General features: G+C 49.3%; 1 protein-coding gene across 1 annotated transcript in view; it reads left to right on the top strand.

Moving 5' to 3' along the window:
• The first annotated feature begins 6,129 nt into the window (after positions 1 to 6,129).
• Positions 6,130 to 21,270, top strand: part of LOC142022996 (transient receptor potential cation channel subfamily V member 3-like) — a 54,393-nt gene continuing 39,252 nt past the window's right edge. The window contains exons 1-3 of the mRNA XM_075013470.1: positions 6,130 to 6,140; positions 15,731 to 15,778; positions 18,681 to 18,755. Coding sequence (XP_074869571.1) covers positions 15,738 to 15,778; positions 18,681 to 18,755 — 116 coding nt within the window. The 5' untranslated portion in view covers positions 6,130 to 6,140; positions 15,731 to 15,737. The remainder of the gene's footprint in view (positions 6,141 to 15,730; positions 15,779 to 18,680; positions 18,756 to 21,270) is intronic.

Here is a 21,270-nt window from a genome sequence, read left to right as displayed (position 1 = left end):
ATAAATGTTTCAGCTTATTTGCCTATTTGGCCTTGTTAAACGTGCACAAGCATGAGGTATTTCTAGGTAGTGTGGAAGCCATCTTATATAGAAGCCATTTCACATTTCTTATTTCTGCATGTACACAAGAGCTTGAACTTTTTCTCACCTGTTTGGGAATGGCCGGGAGGATGAGCTCTATGGAACGCATTAATGGACTGTTTGGATTTGGGGCTCCTACTCTCTGACACCTGTTCCTCCCTGCTGATAACAGTTTTCTCTCTGAAAATGATTGATGTTTCTCTAATTAATTGCTTCTGGCTCTGGACTTGCTTGCGTAAGGGTATAAAATACTAGAGTTAGCTGCATCAAGCAGCCTTGCTGGACCTGATTTTACCGGTGTCCAGTTTGGCTCCTCTGTTGCCTTATTGAATTCAATAAAGCTGAATGTTAGCTGCCTAAACACAGAGAAGTCTTTTGCTTCGACAGTAGGGAGAGGAACTTTGATGAATGCTAAACATCTGGCTTTAGCTTGTTTTGATATGTTTCATCTGAATCCACATATAAAGCATGTGAGATCCCTGCTTAATTATCTGAGATTCTTAAATGCAGTGACTGTAACCAGAAGAAAGATAATAACCAACTAAATACAGTGTTGTGGCTGTGTCCAGCCCAGAATAGTAGAGAGATAAGATGGCTGATGTAATATCCTTTATTAGACCAACTTCTGTTGATGAACGTGACAAATTTTTGAGAACTCTGTGGCTTGAAATAGAAGTTGGTCCAATAAAAACACTTGACTTTACTTAAATTGACCAGATTCTAATAACACTCCATTTGGACATGCAGTAAAAAATTACTTATCATTAGATGGCCTCTCTGGGCTGTCCTCTGCCCCATGTATACACTACGGGTTTTTTATCTCTGACTAGCTGAGTGATCCTTTTGCTTTATGTGATTCCCTGTGTGTGTTCCCCACTGGACTAAATGGAAAGGCCTGGGCTAAACCTATGGCATGGGGTTTGAAAAGAATAAATTCCTTCTAGCTCCTTTTATTGGGTGAGTGACTGGGAGGCTTCATTTTCAGTCTGTTATTTAAGTAGGTTTGTTATCTCTTCCAGCCAATCAGTTGATTGCATAACAACACCTGTGGCCATGGAGCCACTTGGTTTAGTGATGGATAGAAAAATGCTGGTTTTGTTGTGTGAAGAAAGATGGCTTGGCAAAGGAGTTGTTTTTTTGAGGGAAAGAAGGACTTGGTTAGCCACCTCCAGTACCTAAAGAAAGGGAAAGGGCCAATGAGAAATTAAGACCCTGAAGAACGCAGTCCAGTAGCACTTTAAAGACTAACAAAATAATTTATTAGGAGATGAGCTTTTGTGGGACAGGCCCACTTCTCTCACCTCCTAATAAATTCTTTTGTTAGTCTTTAAAGTGCTACTGGACTGCTTTTTTGTTTTGATGATATATAGACTAACACAGCTATCTCTCTGTTATTATAGGACCCTGATGGGAGGTCAACATTCTAGGTCGGCCTGACTGACAGATCAGGCAGGCCAGTGAAGGAGTCAGGAGGTTGGCGGTCCCGTCCTCTGTGTAAGCTGGACCTGCTTGTGCATGGCTGAAGTAAGGCAAGAGCAGGAGCCCAAGCTGAGCTGGCAGCAGAGTGGGGCCAGCCAGAGGGGCAGCACTGAGACGGAGGCAAACCAGAGGCACCCAGAGCTAGCCGGAGCCAGAGGAACAACTGGCACAGCAGCACTAGCCATGCTGAGGCAGGAGCTCGGGCTGGGGCTGGCGCTAGAGCAGTCCAGAGCCAAGTGCAGTGAGCAGCTGGGAAGAGTGAGGGGGCACTTGGGTGGCAGGCCCAGTGCAGGGCAACACCAGCAGCCAAGAGGCCTTGCAGGCCACACTTGAAGGGGGATCGTAACCCTGACAGAGAGTCCAACTCTGGGGAAAAGGGCCCTGCCACTTAGAGCCTGAGGGCATGCGGCTTTCACCAGAGCAAGTGTCTGACTGCAGCTTCCTTGCCGCACAGCCAGGGCCTAGGTCAGAGGCCTGGACCCGAGAGGAACAGACTGCACTTACGTTCCAAAAATGGCTGTTTGCGGTGTCCCTTGGACACAGAGGGGGCCTAAGGGTTTTCCTTGCCAAGTCCTCTTTCTTTCCAACTTTTAATTGGTTGCTGTTCAATATATTGCATTTGCTCTGAACTACATGCCATGACCAGTGGGTCAGGGAAGCGTCCAGAGCAGAGAAAGTACCCGGGAGTTCAGTCCTAAATTACCAGGACAAGGTGTGAGGTCGATGCCCGCAGGAATTCTGGGCCCAGCCTTGTTAGGGTTACAAGGCCCCTGCCGCACAGGAGAGCAGAAGAGGAGTCCTCGGGGCCAGGCAGGTCTCTGGGTAAATGGAGTGGGAACAAGGACTCAGAGCCTTTCGCTAGCAGTTCCACTGGAGCAGTGCATCGGCTGGGAATGTTCCCCACGCTAGTGGAAGCACTCCCCAGCTTACACAATGGTTGTGCGACCTTTGAATGTCCAGCTAATCTTGGATATTAATTTGCTAATGTTTCTACAGTGCTGTGTAGGTGTAAAAGTCTATTTAAGTGCTAGGTATTATTAATAATGGTGTGGTTATTCACATAATCATAGACATATTAGAGAGAGAAAAGTTTCACTGGCTCATTTAGTCCATCCCTTAGGCAACACAGGATATTTTTAGTGGGTTTTTTTTCATGACTAATATAAAATGTCTTGAGTTATGGAACTAGCATTCCCCTTGGAAGACTATGTTACAACCTAATTGAGCAAATCACGAAGAAGTTTTTAATAAGAGTCAGCCTAAATTTCCATATCTTAATTTAATCTCAGAACAGTTCTTCTTCCTTGTTTGTTTTCACCCTTCAAATACTTGTCGGCAGTTATTACTATTCATGGTGAAATTCGTGGTGCAATTGTGTTACCTGTAGCCACTTTAAATAAGAGATTATTTTATCTGGCACTTATTTAACTGGGTGCACATAAGCAAATATTTAAAGTGTAACGACATAAGGTCTAATTAAATACAACTCCACTGAGGTAAACACCCAGTGAAGATAGGAGGTAACAAAAATATAATTGTCAGGTATGGATTATAGATTTAATAACTGTACTTCAAGCAAGAACAAGATAATGTCATAGGATCTTATTCAATGACAATAATACCCAGATCATACATTAAAGAGGCTTTCTAAGACCATGGAACTGATTTGGATTCTGCAAGTGATTAGCCTGTTATTAGAAAACAACAGCCGGCCATGGAAAATTTGTGGCAAAGTTCAACAGTTCCTCCCAAGGACAACAAAAGAGTGGGGGAAAGAAAATGTGCCACAAACCAATCTTCTCTCATTCCCCTCCCTGTGCCTAAGCTGGCTAGAATGTCTGGTTAGCTAGTTGCAGCCATCAGGCTGCACTGCCTGGGAATACCTACTTGTGGAGTAGACATGTACTCCTGTGCTATGCATTTGCCTTTAAGGTGTCCTCATGCATAGTATGTCAGCCCTTCCCCACTACACGTATATGGCTGTGTTCTGTCATTTGGTGGATTGGTACATCTTCCAGAGTTACCTTCCCTACACTAAAATAGGAGGGACATGCCTTCTGTGGTTAAATGTTGAGAGATGTTTGGCTGTGCGTATATGTTTCCTCTGTGTGCCTCCCCAGCCCTATGCAGACGGTTGGTATGGCAGACTTCAAGTGAACCCGACTGTGACCACAGCATCTATTAGGGACAAAGGCACCTGGCCAGGTGTATTTTGAATGAACTACAGTACTAGTATCCTGCAGACACTACTGGACTACTGATGCCTGTATGCCCACAACAATGGACCAGCTCAGTGAACACTGGGAGTTTCCCTTTTTTTTAAGGCTAGATAAAGATACTTCCTTTGAGACGCATTTTTATATCCCAATACAAACAAGTTAGTTCGGCCCCTCTGACAGGTGCTGTAGTTACGGCTCCTTGACATGGCTAATTATTACTTATTATCTTGTACATGTTCATAAAGGAAAGATTATAGCCAACAAACTAGTTGCCTTTACGCTGTTGGGCAGGAAGAGTGACGATGTTTAAGGTTTGGCATTTTGAGTCTCATAACATTTATTACTACCTGGGGGTTTCAAGCAAGATCAGGGACCTGATATAAAACCATTCTTGGTAGATTTCTTTACAAATCCAATCACAGCTCTCTAGGAATCAAAGAAATAACGTCATATATTCACATAACTGCAACAATGCCACATGGAGAGCAAAAAGCAAGCCATTATACTATCAAATGTAACACAAAAACAAGGAAAGGAAGATGAAGATGGTCTGAAAATCTGACATAAACAAGCAGTCCTATAAAAGAATATTGGGCTTTTTGCAGTGAGAAAGCATCACCCAGTGGCCATTTCCCAGGGATGCATCATTTATTGTGACTACAGCCAGTCCTTGCTATAAGACGCTCTGATTATATGAGTTGTTTCATACTTACACCATTGAAACTTTGAGGAACATGACATAAACATTCCTTGCATGTAAGTCATCATGCCTTTTAGAAAATGGAAAATTAGCATACCCTCCTAGCATCCTCTGTGACTCTCCTCTGTCTCTTACTGCACATAGTTTGAATGGTTTGAAAGTGTATCTTGGGCTAGGATCATTTATTTAAATGTTGCTTAAAATGCTTTAACTGTATGGTATGCTAAGTGAGTGGTACACTTAGGCTGTGTCTACACTTGGGAAAAACTTCGAAATAGCCATTTTAATGGCCAAATCAAAGAATACTAATGAGGTGCTGAAATGAATATTCAGCGCCTCATTCGTATACTTCCAGCCACAGCACTTTTCGAAAGGACCCTGCAAACATCGAAATCCCCTTATTCCTATCAGCTGACCACATGGGTTAGGAGTGAAAAATATAATGTGCAAGAAAAATATTCTTCCAAACTAATAGTATAAGAACGGATTTTTAAGTGTATTAGGAGGATGTAAGCAATAATGAATTAATGATACAACTGGAGGTATTTAAACCTTCTCTCACAGCCAGACATGGGTGATATTATTGTAATGGGATTCAGGGGTCCCCAAGTTCTGCACCCCATCCACAGGCAGGCATGAGTCACTCTGCTGGAGAGCAGCAGGTTTATTAGCAGACGGGACACAGCATCGTACAGAGGAGTCCACACAGCAGGCAGAGACACTCATTCCAATCCATGTTGAGGAGCGAAGGCCCTGAGGGGCCCCCTGAGCTGAGGTCTTGCCCTGTCCTTTGTATCTCTCTCCCAGACTAAGTGCTTTGCCACTCCCAATTCTACTCCAGAACCCTCAGGCGCCACCTCCGCCTTTGTCGCAGTACAGAGGTGTCACCTGGGTTACCCTCAACAGGTGCCCCACACCCTCTGTGAGCCCCCCTCCCCGCAGGTACCCCCACTACATCACATATATCTTTTGTTTGTTGTGATAGAGGATTATGCTGAGATGGGAATTTGTGTGTTCACTAATAGAGGAACCAGATGTGCACACTGATGGTTCTAATGTAATTTTTTCCAGCAGACAAAAAGAGCTGCACATAAGAACAAATACGGAAACTGCTTTCCTTTAAAAATGTGATGTGATGGCATCTTCCTAAAATTAGCAAAGTTAAATTTCATAAGTTTGCTTAATTTTCTGTTTGTTCTCTTTACCCAACATACCAAATAACCTCTTTGGTTCCATATGAAATGCCCATTTTTCGGCAACAGTGCCTTGTATGATTTTTATTCCTTAAACAAAATTTTCTGACAGATCATTAATTGAGGCCTACAAGCTCAATCCTGGAAGGTTCTGAGCACTCTGGCCCCAGGCCAGAAAAATGCTAAACCATACACATAGCCCAACTGCAGTCAATGGAACCATGTGTCTCTCTAAAGTTAAGTACGTGCTTCAAACTAAGCCCTATGTGGACTTGTGGCGTCCTTTGCCTTTAGCTATGCAACCCATGTCAATATCCACAGTAAATAAAACCTTTGGATTTCATTTAGCTATGCAAGCGCCACCCCCATATGTCAACAGTTGACTAGACAATTGTGAAAGCAAAAGGGGAAATAGGACATGCCACGCACTGCGACACAGGGAAGCTCTGAGAACAGATCTACGAGAAGGTACTGTACTTTTGCAGACATTCTAAACAAAAGAGACGTTTAAATACAAAACTTGTCATTCCTGTGTTGCTAAGATTCCTGTTCTAAACATTCAAAAGGTGGGAAATGCAATGGTTAAGGTGTAACTCAGCTAGACTGTACATGTGCAGTATATTTAGCAGTGTGATTGGTGTAGCCTAAAGCAATATAATTTTACTTAGATGAACGCAGGGGTTCTCAAACTTTACTGCATCACGACCCTCTTGTGACAACAAAAATTCCTGCGTGATACCCAGGAGGGGGCACCAAAGCCTGAGTCCATCTGAGTCCCACCACTTTGGGTGGATGGGCCAAAACCTGAGCCTCAGCAGCCCAGGTGAGGAAGGGGGGTCACAGCTCAAGGCCTTCAGCCTCAGCTTGGTAGACCATAGCCGTGTCTACACGTGCATGCTACTTCGAAGTAGCGGCACTAACTTCGAAATAGCGCCCGTCACGGCTACACGTGTTGGGGGCTATTTCGATGTTAACATCGACGTTAGGCGGCGAGACGTCGAAGCCGCTAACCCCATGAGGGGATGGGAATAGCGCCCTACTTCGACGGTCAACGTCGAAGTAGGGACCGTGTAGTCGTTGCGCGTCTCGCAACATCAAAATAGCGGGGTCTGCCATGGCGGCCATCAGCTGAGGGGTTGAGAGACGCGCTCTCTCTCCAGCCCCTGCGGGGCTCTATGGTCACTGTGTGCAGCAGCCCTTAGCCCAGGGCTTCTGGCTGCTGCTGCTGCAGCTGGGGATCCATGCTGCAGGCACAGGGTCTGCAACCAGTTGTCGGCTCTGTGGATCTTGTGTTGTTTAGTGCAACTGTTTCTGGGAGGGACCCTTTAACGGAGCGGCTTGCTGTTGAGTCCGCCCTGTGATCCTGTCTGCAGCTGTGCCTGGCACCCTTATTTTGATGTGTGCTACTTTGGCGTGTAGACATTCCCTCGCAGCGCCTATTTCGACGTGGTGCTGTGCAACGTCGATGTTGAACATCGACGTTGCCAGCCCTGGAGGATGTGTAGACGTTATTCATCGAAATAGCCTATTTCGATGTCGCCACATCGAAATAGGCTACTTCGATGTAGGCTTCACGTGTAGACGTAGCCTATATGCTGAACTCTGCCATTAGGGCTGTGGGGCTTAGGGCCAGAAGAAAACTAAAAAGCAAACCTAAGCCAGCTCCGGCAACCTCATTAAAATGGGGTTGCAATGCACTCCACGGTCCTGATCCCAGTTTGAGAACCTCTAAATTAGTGTTACTAGTGGTTGGGAGCTACTTTGCTGTGAATGCCTTTTAAGTTATTGTGCACCTAAATCAGTAGATAAGATGTGTTAGGGAAAAAGAAAAAGAAAAATCAAAGGAAAAAGAACGAAAGCAAATGGCAGGGGAAAAGGAAGAAAATTTGAAGCAACAACAGTGCCCTGCTATTTGGTCTGTACATTAGAGGTAAGTTAGTTATATATTTTGCTGTTTAGTGTCTGCATTAAAACAAAAAAAATCCTTCTGGGCTGAATCATAAAAAAGAAAATCCAAAACAAAAAAAAATCAAGGCAAAATTATATTTGTGTTCATTGCAAATTATATTTGTGTTTTGGCTGTGTTTAAAAATATACTAGTTTTTGTTGCTGTTTTAGTCAGGCTAACTTTCTAAAAAAGTTTTTTTTTTTTTAAAATACCAGGGGAAAATATTTAGTTTCGAAACTGTCAAAATTAAAAAAAAAAATCATAGTCCAGCTGATACTATAAATTACAGTAACTAATATAGCTGCACAGGGTAAAAATAAAGATTCAGCTTAGGATCCTGTCACAGTAATATATGGATCAAGCACGTGTCTGGGTCATTTTGCCCAAAGAAGGTTTCATACTTACCCATCCCATTAATATTTTTGATTGTTTGATTTTTTCTCCCTACTTCAAGGCAGGAGAAAAAGTACAGATCTCACAACTGAATGTTTCTTGTTAAAATCAGTTGAAACTATTTGTTTTGACCATTACAAAACCTTTCGTTAAGATTTATACTTTTTTTTGCAAAAATGATTCCCACTGGAACGAATGGAATCAACCTTTCTTTAGGAAAATAATAAGTGAAAAGGGAGATTAACCTTTATTATTTAAATTAAGAGTTTCTGCTTCCTAAATTAAATTATAATTACAACTGGTGATTTAAATGGCTGTAATTTAAAATCAGCCCACTTGTACGCACTGTATACTTCCACTGAATTTCAAAATTTAGCAGTGAGGTACATTCAAAGGCTGTGCTCTGATATTATCCAAAATTCCTGAATCTAAAACCAGGAGCAACTATCAAATGGATGGCAATGAAACTACATGACACACTGTAGAATGAGGGGGTTCAGGTTGCGGTGGGTTGGGTGTGTGGGGCTGGCAGGGGGGCGTTCATGCTGCAGCTGGTTGGGGCTGCGGAGCCAGTGGGGGAGTATGTCAGGCTGTGGCAGTTTCATTGTGTGGGGCTCGCAGGGAGGTCAGGCTGTGGCAGGTTGGGTGTGCTGGGCCAGCCGGGGGGTTCAGGCTCCGGCGGGTTGGGTGTGCGGGGCCAGCCGGGGGGGGGCGGGGGGCGGGCGGGTTCAGGCTGCGGCTGGTTGGGTGTGCAGGGCCAGCAGGGGTGGGGGGGGGTTCAGGCTGTGGTGGGTTGGGTGTGCAGGGAAGGTGGGGGGTTCAGGCTGCGGTGGGTTGGCGCCATGGGGAGAGGGGTAAGGCTTATATTAGTGGGTAAATATAGCCGCATCTACACGTGCCGGCTACTTCGAAGTAGCTGCGCCAACTTCGAAATAGCGCCCGCCACGTCTACACGTGGCGGGCACTATTTCGAAGTTGAAATTGACATAAGGTGGCGAGACGTCGAAGTCTCTATCCCCATCAGGGGATGGGAGTAGCGCCCTACTTCAACGTTGAATGTCGAAGTAGGGCACGTGTAGCCGATCTGCGTCCCACAACATCGAAAGAGTGGGATCCGCCATGGCGGCCATCAGCTGAGAGGTTGAGAGATGCTCTCTCCAGCCCCTAAGCTCTATGGTCGCCGCGTGCAGCGGCCCCTTAAAGCTCCCCGCCCCCTGCGTTCCTGTGCAGGAAGCTGAGAGCGCGTGCAGGCAGCAGCACTGCCACGCGGCCAGCCTGCACGCATCTCTGCAGCCCCAGGCCACCACCCCTGCAGCGATGGCCGCCCGCCAGCCCCCAAGTGCCCCCAGGGCACCCCCCCCAAGGGGAGCCAGGGCTCCCAGCCTGGCAGCCAGCCTGGGAAAAGGCAGTGGGGCCCCTCCTGGATGGAGGCCGAGATCTGGGACCTGCTGGGGCTCTGGAGCGAGGAGGAGGTGCTCCAGGTAATGGGGAACAAGAGGCAGAATGCGGATGTGTTTGCTCGGCTGGCCGAGGGCCTGGCCACCTGGGGTCACCCTGCCTGCACTCCTGACCACGTCAGGAGTAAGGTGAAGGAGCTGTGGCAGGGTTACGCCTGGGCCGGGGATGCGGCCAGCTGATCTGGGGCCGCCCCCGTCACTTGCCCCTTTTACAGGGAGCTCAGGTCCATCCTGGGCCCCCGGCACACCTCCTCCCCACTGGCCACTCTTGACACCTCGGCCGACAAGCCCCAGCAGGCCCTGGAGGCGGAGTCGTCCCCGGAGGCAAGCCCCCGCACCCCCAGGGGCCCCCCCCAGAAGCCAACCCCTGGGATGCTGGAGGAGGAGGAGGGGGAATCCTCCTCCAGCGACAGGGTGCTCCACATCGCGCTGCCGTCCCGGAGCTCCAGCAGGGAGTCCTCCCAGAAGGTGTCCCCCGACCGTGGGAGCGGACCGTCAGGTATGTACCCCCCACGGTGCACACCCCCGGGGTTAAGGAGTGGGAACAACAGACATGACCAGGGCCTTCCACATGCCCAGATGACCATGGCCCCAAGGACAGCAGTGGCATGTCCCTTAGAAGAGTGCATCAGCCTCTGCCCCCCAGCAGGACAGCACCATGCCCCATCCCTGGGGATGCGGGGAGAGGAACCTAGGGTCCCCGGGGGGGGACGGGACACCCATCATCATCATCAGCATCTCACGGGGATGGGGAACCAGCAGCAGAGGGGGTGGGGGGACAAGGGCCATGGCTCGGGGCCCACACTAACGGCTGTCTCCACTCTTCTTCCCCACCCCCCCACCCCGTGTTCCTCAGCTGCACCATCGGAGGGCCCGGAGAGCGCCGGTGAGGTGTCAGTGGTCCCGGAGAGCCCACCGGGGCCATCCCAGAAGGCCAGCCCCTTGGCGGAGCACCAACCAGCCCCAAGATGGGGCCGCCAGAGGAGGAGCCACCACCAGAGGACAGCAACGGACCCCCAGCTGCTCGCGACTCTCCAGCGTCAGCTGGAGGTGTCAGAGTGGCGCTTGCGGGTGGAGGAGTGGCGGCTGGAGTTCCAGGAGCGTGCGCTGGCCTGACACCAGGAGGCATGGGGGGGCCTTCATGTGCACCCTCGACCGCATAGTGGACTACCTGGCCCCCCCCATGCCGCACCGCCCGCCGCTCTGCCCACTCCACCCGCCACTCCACCCGCCACTCCGACTGCCATCTGCCAGCCTGGGGCCTCCCGCCGAGGGGGACCTGGGGCCTGCTGACACCCTCGGGCCATACCTGCCGGTTCGCCCGGCCCCCAGCCAGCCTTGGCCAGGGCTGAGGCCAAGGCGAGGGTCGCTCCCCCCAACCCTGGGCGCTGGACAGTAGAGGGGTGTGGGGCCCAGGACGTGGCCCCCCACTCCCCCTTTGTACATATCCCCCATCATACCTATTTGTTGTATATAGTTTGTGTTACATCCCTGCTCTGTTTTATATGGTACCTGCCCCCCCATGTAAATAGTTCTCCCCTTTTGTTTTGCTCTCTCTCTCTATATATATTTATTTGTACTAGTAATAATAAGAAAAATCACTAGTTTTGGTTTCAAAAACAACAGGTCTAGTTTTATTTGCAAGAAAAGTGTGTGCGGGGGGTGCTTTTGGGTGCTCTGTGGTGTGGGCGTGGGGGCAGGGAGTGTTGTGGAGGATGGGGGGATGCAGTGGGGGACCTGCCAGTGTTCACCCCACGGCCTGGTCGAAATGGGCCCGCAGGGCCTCCCGGACCCCGATCCCCTCGGGGTCCACCTGGCAACTGGGGGGCAGCGGGTGGCTGCATGTCAGCCCTGCCAGCCTCCACAGCCCAGCCCTGAAAGAATGCCCCCCCCTTGCTCTCGACCAGGTTGTGGAGTGCGCTGCACGCGCGCACAATCTGGGGGATGTTGGTGGGGCCTGCATCAAGGCAGGTGAGGAGACACCTCCAGCGCCCTTTGAAGCGGCCAAAAGTGCGCTCAACCACCTGGCGCGCATGGTTCAAACACGTGTTGAAGCGCTCCTGGCTGGCTGACAGATGGCCCGTGTAAGGGTGCATGAGCCAGGGCCGGAGGGGGTATGCTGCGTCTGTGACGACGCAGAGGGGCATGGTGGTGTCCCCCACAGGGATCTCCCGCTGGGGGATGTAGGTCCCTGCCTCCAGCCAGCGGCACAGGCCCAAATTCCTGAACACCCGGGTGTCATGGGTGCTGCCAGGCCACCCAACATAAATGTCCAGGAAGCGGCCCCGGCTGTCCACCAAGGCCTGGAGGACCACCGAATGGTAGCCCTTCCTGTTCAGGAAGCGTCCTCCGCTGTGCTCCGGAGCACGGATGGGGATATGGGTCCCATCCAGAGCCCCAAAGCAATTTGGGAAGCCCAGGCTGGCAAACCCCGCGATGGCGGCATCCGGGTCCCCAAGCCGCACGAGCCTGTGGAGGAGCAGGGCATTGATGGCGCAGACAACCTGCAGGGGAAGGACATGGGAGAACACCAGTGAGGGGTGTGCAGGGTGTGTCCCCCCATCTCCCCAGGGCTCCCTCCCCTCCAGGGCTCCCTCCACCCCAGGGCTGCCCTCCCTCCCTCCAGGGCTCCCTCCACCCCCAGGGCTCCCTCCACCCCAGGGCTGCCCTCCCGCCCCCAGGGTCCCCCCCCGCCCCCGTGGGTCCTCTTACCTCCATGAGGACAGCCCCGACGGTGGCCCTGCCCACACCAAACTGCTGCCCCATGGATCGGTAGCTGTCTGGAGTGGCCAGCTTCCAGACAGCGATGCCGACCCGGTTCTCCACGCTGAGGGCACGCCGCAGGAAGGTGTCCTGGTGCCTCAGTGCGTGGGTGAGCCACTGGCAGAGCTCCAGGAATGTCTGCCGGCTCATGCGAAAGTTCTGGAGCAAGCGCTCGGTGTCCCACTCGCCGAGCACCAGCCACTCCCACCAGTTGGTGCTCGTGGGGTAGCTCCACAGCCAGCGGCTTGTGCAGCGGGGGGGCGGGGCGGGAGGCGGAGGACAGCAGGGTCTGGGGCTGCTTCCTCCTCCCCTGGGGGCAGCTCCTCTTCTGTGATTAAAAGGTGGTCAGCTGCCTCTTGCATAGCATTGAGCGGGGCGAGCACTGCTCCTGCAGGGGCGGCTGTGTGGACCTCTGGCTGCTGCTGCTGGGGGTCCATACTGCTTCAATGGGTGTGCGTGCCTGTGGCTCTGCAGACCGCGTGCTGTGCAGGCTGTGTGTGTCTGGGAGGGGCCCTTTAAGGGAGCGGCTAGCTGTTGCCCCGGAAGTGCTAGTCCGCCCTGTGACCCTGTCTGCAGCTGTTCCTGGCACCCTTATTTCGACGTGTGCTGCTTTGGCGTGTAGATGCTCCCCTGCAGCGCCTACTTCGATGTGGTGCTGCCCAACGTCGACGTTCAATGTCGACGGCACCAGCCCTGGAGGACGTGTAGACGCTATTCATCGAAATAGCTTATTTCGATGTCGCTACATCAAAATAAGCTGTTTCGATGTAGCATACACGTGTAGACGTAGCTTATATGTGCCCCTTGTATTAGCGAGTAGGTGTAAGTAAAGTACTCATTTAATGAGGGATGAGTGTAATAAAAAGTACTTTGAGTATTATATAGCAACACCTTCCATAGGCTGCAGATCTTAGCAAAGTGTAGAGACTGCAAGGTTACATGACATTATTAATACAGTAGGGTCTCGACATTGGTGAGTGCCACATTTGCAAATTCAATTATTCGCGAGTGGCCATGCTTCTCTGGGGGCCGGGAGTGCTGGTGGCTGCCATGGCTTCCCCAGGGCCCCAAGGCCTGGGAGTGCCGGTGGCTGTCACAGTGTCCCCAGGGCCCCAGGTGGGGAGTGCCAGCAACTGCTGCTTCCTGGGGCTCTGAGTTGCTCCCCCCCACCCAGAGTCATGAAACATCAACATTTGTGAGGGTTCTGAATGCAGCGTTGTGTTCCGGAGAACAGAGGGGGATATGCATCCCGTCCACAGTGCTGAAGCAATGCAAGAAGCCAACCATGGTGAATCCCATCATAGCTGCATCCACATCTCCCACATGGATGACCCTGTGGAGCAGCATCACATAAGAACATAAGAACGGCCATAATGGGTCAGCCCAAAGGTCCATCTAGCCCAGTATCCTGTCTGCTGACAGTAGCCAGTGCCAGGTGCCCCAGAGGAGGTGAACCGAAGACAATGATCAAGCGATTTGTCTCCTGCCATCCATCTCCTGCCTTCGACAAAAGGCTAGGGGCACCATACCTTACCTTTTGCTAATAGCCATCTATGGACCTAACCTCCAAATATTTATCAAGCTCTTTTTTAAACTCTGTTAGAGTCCTGGCCTTCACAGCGTCCTCTGGTAAGGAGTTCCACAGGTTGACTGTGCGCTGTGTGAAGAAAAACTTTCTTTTATTAGTTTTGAACCTGCTACCCATTAATTTCATTTGGTGTCCTCTAGTTCTTATATTATGGGAACAAGTAAATAACTTTTCTGTATTCACTTTCTCCACACCATTCATGATTTTATTTTCCTCTATCATATCGCCCCTCAGTCTCCTCTTTTCTAGACTGAAAAGTCCCAGTCTCTCTAGCCTCTCCTCATATGGGACCCATTCCAAACCCTTAAACATTTTAGTTGCCCTTTTCTGAACCTTTTCTAACGCCAGTATATCTTTTCTGAGGTGAGGAGACCACATCTGCACGCAGTACTCAAGATGACCTGCTGAAAGACAATCTCCCAGGGGATAGAGAGCTATAGTGTAGACACAGTTTCTGTCTCTAGGGAAGTCTGGGCATGTTCCTTGATGAGAAATGTGGAGGAGTCACAGAGATGGTACAGACACAATAAAAGGAGACAGCACTTGGCAGTAGCTCTCGTTTCTCCTCTTGCCTCCCTGCAGCCAGTTTCTTTCATGATCATAAGGGTGTGATGGGGTGTTCCTGGCCCCCTCTCCCATGCCCATAGCCACCAGGAGTCTCCTTTAGCAGGAGCCATCTCCCCACTCCCTGCGGTGCATATATGACCAGAGCATGTCTCACTTCAAGGAGGACAGCCCCAGCGGTGCCCTACAGTTTGGGAGCTGTCTGGAGTGGCTAGCTGCTACATGACAATGGCAATCTGGTTTTTGAGGGGGAGGGTGGGCTGCATGCAGATGTCCTGGTGTCTCAGGGCAGGTGCAAGCCAGTGGCAGAGCTCCTACAAGGTCTGCTTGCTCATGTGGAAATTCTGGAGCTACTGGCATTGTTCCACTCCCCCATCACCACCTGCTCCTACCAGAGGCACTGGGGCACTTGGGTGTGGCACCAGAGGGATCCTAGGTCAATAGGCTCCAGGGCCCTGGTGGGGGGGGGGCTCACCCCCCAGGAGGAGGTGGAGGGCAGCTGTGACCACATTGGCCAGGTGGCCAACCACGGCGCCCAGGAAGGCCAGCTCTAATGCCAGGAGTTGCTGATGGGGATCCGTCGGTGGGTGGGTGGCTTGGGCGGCTGGCCTGTGGCTTAGGTGGGTGGCTGGCAGGTCAGTGGCTTACCCCACCATCACGGGGCTTGGGCATCTGCTGGGTGGACAGCTGGCTCTGGCAGAGCGGGGCCCCAGCTCCTGGCAAGCAGGTGGGCAGCTGGCCTGTGGGTGGGTGGCTGGCTGGCCCTGGCAATGCGGGACTTGTTCAGCTCGAGTGGGCAGCTCTGGCAGCTGGCACAGGGCTCAGGCAGCTGGGGCTGCACCAGGCACCCACAAGGGGCCAAAAAAAACTATTTGTGCTTATTTTTAATTTTAAATAACATTTTTATATAAAGTTTTATATCAACTTTATTTGAAATTGGGAACTGAATTTTTTTGTTAAAAGGGAGGTTGGATGATGGTAAAGAAGAAGATATCTCGAAAATGAAAAAGGGAGCGTGATGCTGAAAAGTTTGGGAACCACTGGCTTCAACCTTTAGTGGCAGCTCTGTCCTCTTTAGTTTAATCATATAGTGCATACAGTAGAGTATGTAATTCCTCAATCAATAAATCCACACTAGTGGAACACTGCATGGTCTCAAGTGTAAATTAAGGCAAGAGGGCACACTCTACATTGTGATACTGTGCCACGCAGAAGACCATAGTAGATAGTTTCTCTTCCTGTTCCTCCTCTCTTTCTGTGCAATAAGCTGTTTATTTCCTCCCAATTTAGGGTCCCTAGCTATGATTTTGCAATGTATCATGTTTTCTCTGTTTCTCCTTCAAAGGCAAATTATGTTCAGCCAGAACCCAACCACTCCAGACCAGTCTGCAGGGTAAGCAATCAGTGCCTAGACACAAAATACTTCATGCACCTTTTGTCATGGGCTCCAAAACATGCCTTAAAAAGGATGATAGTATTTAAAATCTGACTCAAGGCTCACGTAGTTTCATGTATGTTTCCAGTTTTTTCCATTAAGTTCACTAACTAATCATCTGGAAGCATGAAAAAAAAAAGAGTTGACTTGAGATGGTGGCAGGCTAAAATGTGGATCAAGCCCATGCAGGGGTCATTTTGCCCAAATAAAGATCTTAGTGAGTTCCTGGATAGAGCTGTGTGGAAAATGGTTTCCCCATCCCACTCATATTTGTAAAACAAAAAGAAGTCCTGTGGCATCTCCTAGACTAGCAGATATTTTGAAGTATAAGTTTTCATGGGCAAAGACCCACTTTGTCAGATGCCTGAGTGGGGGTTCTAGAGGAGGGTCTAAATATATAGACTCATGAAAAGGAGGGAGTCCCAGTGAAGAGGAGAGCCAGAATTGATAGGGTCACTTCAGCCACAGAGGATGTGGCGCATCTGACGAATCGGGTCTTTGCCCATGAAAGCTTATGCTCCAAAACATCTGTCAGTCTACAAGGTGCCACAGGACTTCTTGTTTTTGAAGATAGACTAACTTGGCTGTCCCGTTGATATTCATATTGGTGATTGTTTCAGATTTTCTCCCCATCTCAAATCAGGATGAAACATTCAAATCCCACGAACTAACATGTTTTCTTTAAGGATCAATTGAAGCTTTTTAGATTTTATGATTTCGGAACCTTTCATGTAGATTTCTACCTTTTTCAGATTAATCATCTTAAATTTCAAAACAAAAAGTTGATTCACACTGGAAAAATTGAATCAACTCTCCTTAGGAAGAAAACTAAAAAATACAAGTGGAAATCTTTCCTCTTTCCCGCTTTGCACTGTGCATTGCCCATGGAGTCATTCTGTTGAATGTTTATGACTGTGAACCATGAGCGGTAATATAACTTCTCAAAAGTAGGAATTTGGCTGCTAGGCTATTGGGAACACCTTTAGTTGAATTCTGATTCTGTGGAAAAATAAATCCACATTGCTATTGTGTAGAGACTGGGTGTTGTAGCATATTTAACCCTCCTTTGCCCAAACCTAATTAAATGACTGGGGAATCAGTCCATGACTTACGTATATCTGGCCCATAAGGCTCAGAGCTTCTCCACCCTCAAACCCCCCCACACACTGGGGAGCCTGTGCTGGCACTTCAGGACCCTGAATGGATGGCGTGCAAGTTCCAGCTCCCTACTGCAAGGAGGGGGGGGCAGCCCTGAACCTCACAGGCCCAAACAAGCAAGCCCACTGTCTGGATACAGCCCAGAGGCTCTGCTTGACAGGGGAGGAAACAGTTCCGTGTGTTGCCATTCCCTCTCCCCTCCCAGTCCCGCCCCCAACTGGGGAAATGGCAGCACAGGGAACCCTTTGCCTTGAGGCTTTTGCCCACACTGCTCCTGTTGGTAAAAATCACAGCCAATGCAGCCAATGAAGCAGCAGGGGTGGTGCCTGGGTGTGGTGTGGGAACTGTAGCTATGTGTGCCCCTGGGGAACTGCACTGTGTAAGCATTCCCCATTGCCCTCACGTACCTCCTCTCCCACCCAGACACCTCACCCACGTTCCACTCCTTCATCCTACCGCCCACCCAGATCCCACACAACCACCCCCATCACGCTCCTGCACCCTACTTCCCACTCAAACACCACATGCCCCCAGCCTGCCCCTACACCCATCTCCCACCCAGGTCCCACACCCCCATACGCATCCCACTTCCTGGCATCCCCCTACCACACTGACCACCTCATTTTGGTCCCATCCCAGAGCCTGGTGAGCCCACAAAATCTGTTAGTCCTGGGCCTCCGGAAGAGTTAATGTGGCTTGTGGAAAAGCCCTGAACGTTAGTCCTCCTTCCTCCTCTCTTTGTGGGCTAGAGTGTGAGGGGAATGCCTCTTTTTATCCCTTCTCAGTCGAGGGCTATATCAACACCTTTTTTCCAAGTCCTACTGTACTTCTGAGGGAAATGGACCTCACACTTTTTTCAATGTGTAGAGGTCAGGCCTTTAGGGTAGCCATGGCTGAAGGTGAAAAATGAGTGACTGGATCCAAGTCCCTTTGATTAACGAGGACTGTCACCATATAAGGTTGATTTTTTGCAGCATGCACAGCTTTTATTATTTTTAAAGGAAATGTAAAAGTATTTTTTAACATCTTCGCTAGCCCAGCGGTGTGCAAAGTGGGAGGTGCAGACCCTCAAGGTGTGTGTGTGTGTGTGGGTGTGGGTGTGGGTGTGGGTGAAGTCCCTGACAGATGTTTATTTAACCTGCTCTTAAATATGGAAAGATTTGGTTCCAACAAATAAGCATTTGAAAAATTTCTGACCAAGTTCACTTCAGGTTCAAGAGTAGATATTACATTAGCCCATTCTGTGTTGTTATTGAGAATATCTAATTCTTTAAATTATTTTAATTAAATTATACATTAAAAAGTAAAATATTTAATAAAAATGCCCAATTCTCTTAAGTTTTAGACTTTGCTCACCTTATAGCAGTGATAATAATTAGTCAAAACAAAAGGATGCCCTTTAAAAAAATCATCAGCCTACTTATGAGAATCCAGTCCTTGTAAGAATAAAATAACCATTTATTCAGGCAGAGCTCTTTCTCTATTCCATTTTGAAAATATAATTTTCTTCCACAACAAAATGTCCATAGAACTGAATGTCTCTCTGAGCTCATGGCTAGAATGGTTAGCAACACTATGGCAGTAGGTGACTTTTCTATGCTTGCTTGTTACCTCTTTCTTCCTTAACTAATAATGTGACTTGTGTGACGCTGCACTGACACTGGAGTCATTTTGTTTGATGAAATAACTTCTTTCTCTGCAGATATGAAGACGATGGCCCCAGAGTGCTACTGTGCATGTCCTATCAAATTCAAATGGACACATTCCTTGATCATGGGTATGTGTCACCTATTGCAGCTTTTCCGCTTACTGCTATTGCCCTTCCCTATGAACGATGAGCTAAATTTCCAGGTTTTTCCCTTTGAATTAAAATATTAGAACAAAGTAGAATGATAAAAAGAACAAGGAATTGTTTTTCAATTTCAGCCCTCAGTCTTAAGGCCTCTCAGGAGACAGAACTGAAGGGCCAGTGAAGGGTCTATTTTATTCACCACTGCAAACCCTAGAGAGTCAAAACATGACTAAAACCAATGATTTAGAACAAGGTTCCTTGGCTGAGTAGCGTCTCTATGAGCTCTCCACTGCAGATGTGCTGGTTCCCTGTACTGCTGATCAGAGAACTTCAGGAATGGTCACTTCAAACCCCTTATACCTTCCTAACTCTGCCCACTTGAGCCACTGAACCGAAAAAAAAAAATAAAGGAGAGAAGAAAAGAAAAGAGGGAGAGAGTGAGAGAAAAATTTGCACCCTGTCTCTGGCCTTAGAGCCTAACTGCCTTAATCATAACCCCCTCTCTTCCCAGTCTCCTTCAGTCCCCGGCTTTAAGAAATGTGACTCTGGCAAGTACGCAATGCCTGCCACTGAGGGGCACTTTTGTGCCAGAAGCCTCAGGGAGAACCACATAGCAAAGAAATGCTCTCATTGTAACAACTTGCAGGCTAGACAAGACAGAGAGCTGTGCCTCAACATGGTATTCAGCTCACATAAGAGAACTCCTTTAGTCATTGTAAGTATAGTAAAAATTTCTCTACTGTGAGGAAACGAGCCTGTTCTGTGCCAGATCAGGGCTCTCATAAGAGAGCTTTCCCAGCTAAGTCACTGCCTGTGATGGTGACCTCCAAAGTCAGTTCTGGTGGTAAGCCCGGCACTATGGCACTGCTTTGACATGGATGCTGACAGCAGACAAATGGACAAAATTGGGGCCGAGGTAGCTGAGTCCACTGTGGCACTGAGGACACCAGTGCAGGAACTGGCTCCGAAGCCTGCCTGCACAGATATGATGCCAGTATCAGCACCTGTCTTGGCGCAGGCCGCAGCACTGAAACCCAAACTGCAAGTGTCGCTGACCATTAACACAGCGGTGCCTGAGCACACTATGCTGAAAAACCTTCAGTACCAACTCAGTTTCTTCAATACAAAGATGTCGCAATCCGTTCAATGCCACAGTCAGCTGTTCTGTACCAAGCATTTGCCATTGACAAAATCTGAAGAACTGCCTTTATCTCTTGCACTGTTTCACATAGTGACCAACCATTGGAAGACAGAACAGCAGATCCTCTACACAACATTCATCACCTATGCAAAGGCATATTCCATGGGAGACAGGACACCTTAATCTGCAACACAATCCATCTGCAATGGTACAGGCAGGTATTGCCATGCCATTCCACCCCTATATTTGATGCACTGGCCACTGTGGGACCCATGTGCCTTATACAGGCACCACAAAACACCATCCATTCTTACAAGGAATGCTATCAGGTCCCCCCTCATCTTGAACCCCAACCACGTGATCCAAAATAGGGGAGGAAGAGGAACCCCCTGAGGATGAGGACCCAGACAAACAGAAACCAGTGATGGGGTATTGGACCCACTTGCCTATGATTGCACAGGAAGGACATAAAAGTCTGTTATGGGATCACTGATCAAAATGTTGTGACAACTGCAAACTTTTTTCTTTATTTTGAGCTGCAAAAGTAATGGAACCTGTCCGTTCTTCTTCAAGTGATTGCTCCTGTGCATTCCAAACTGGGTGTGCGCTGGCACGTGCCCAGTTGCTGGAAAGCTTTTTGCCCTAGCCAGTACCCATCAGGTACGAGCGGCGCCACCTGGAGTGGCGCTGATATGGCAACCAATATATGCACCTCCCACCCTGCGCCGCCTCTCACGCCGTTCCTTCTCACCCCGCAGCTGGGTGCTGGAGCTCCATCTTCTCTGTTTAGTTGTTAGTAGATAGCCTTGATTGTAGCGTAAAAGTTCAAAATTAGTTAATTACTTGTAAACAGTTCATAGTGTCACATAGTTAGTGCAAACTTGTGGAGATAGCTGAGGCAGGACTTACGGCCTTCTCGGTGCCTCACTGCTGGGGCATGCCTGGCTCTCCAGGTTTTAAAAACTGTTTGAAATGTGGCAAGGGGATGCTCAAAAGTGACCCACACCTGGCTTGCCTGCACCTTCTCAGCGAAGGACGTCTTGGAGATCGCTGTTCAATCTGCAGGACATTCAAACCCACAACTCTGAAGGACAATGCGCAGCGACTTAAAGTCCTGCTAATGGAGGCAGCTCTGCAGCCAGATGTGCTCCCTTTGGGTGTATATAGTGGGGCCTCATTGGTGCAGAGCACACCAGCACCATCGTCCAGCTTGGCGCCAGCTAAGCACTCTCGGCATCATGAGCAGGTGCTGGTGCCCAGTGCACCCAGGTGTCATAGGAGCCAATTCCCGGTGCCTAGGAAGAACAAAGGGCACAAAAGTGGCCAGTCTTCTTTGGGATCAAAGTGCTGAGATGTTGC

The sequence above is a fragment of the Carettochelys insculpta genome, chromosome 19 (assembly GCF_033958435.1).
Source record: "Carettochelys insculpta isolate YL-2023 chromosome 19, ASM3395843v1, whole genome shotgun sequence".
Taxonomy (NCBI): Eukaryota; Metazoa; Chordata; order Testudines; family Carettochelyidae; genus Carettochelys; species Carettochelys insculpta.
This window is presented reverse-complemented; position numbering and strand designations above follow the sequence as displayed.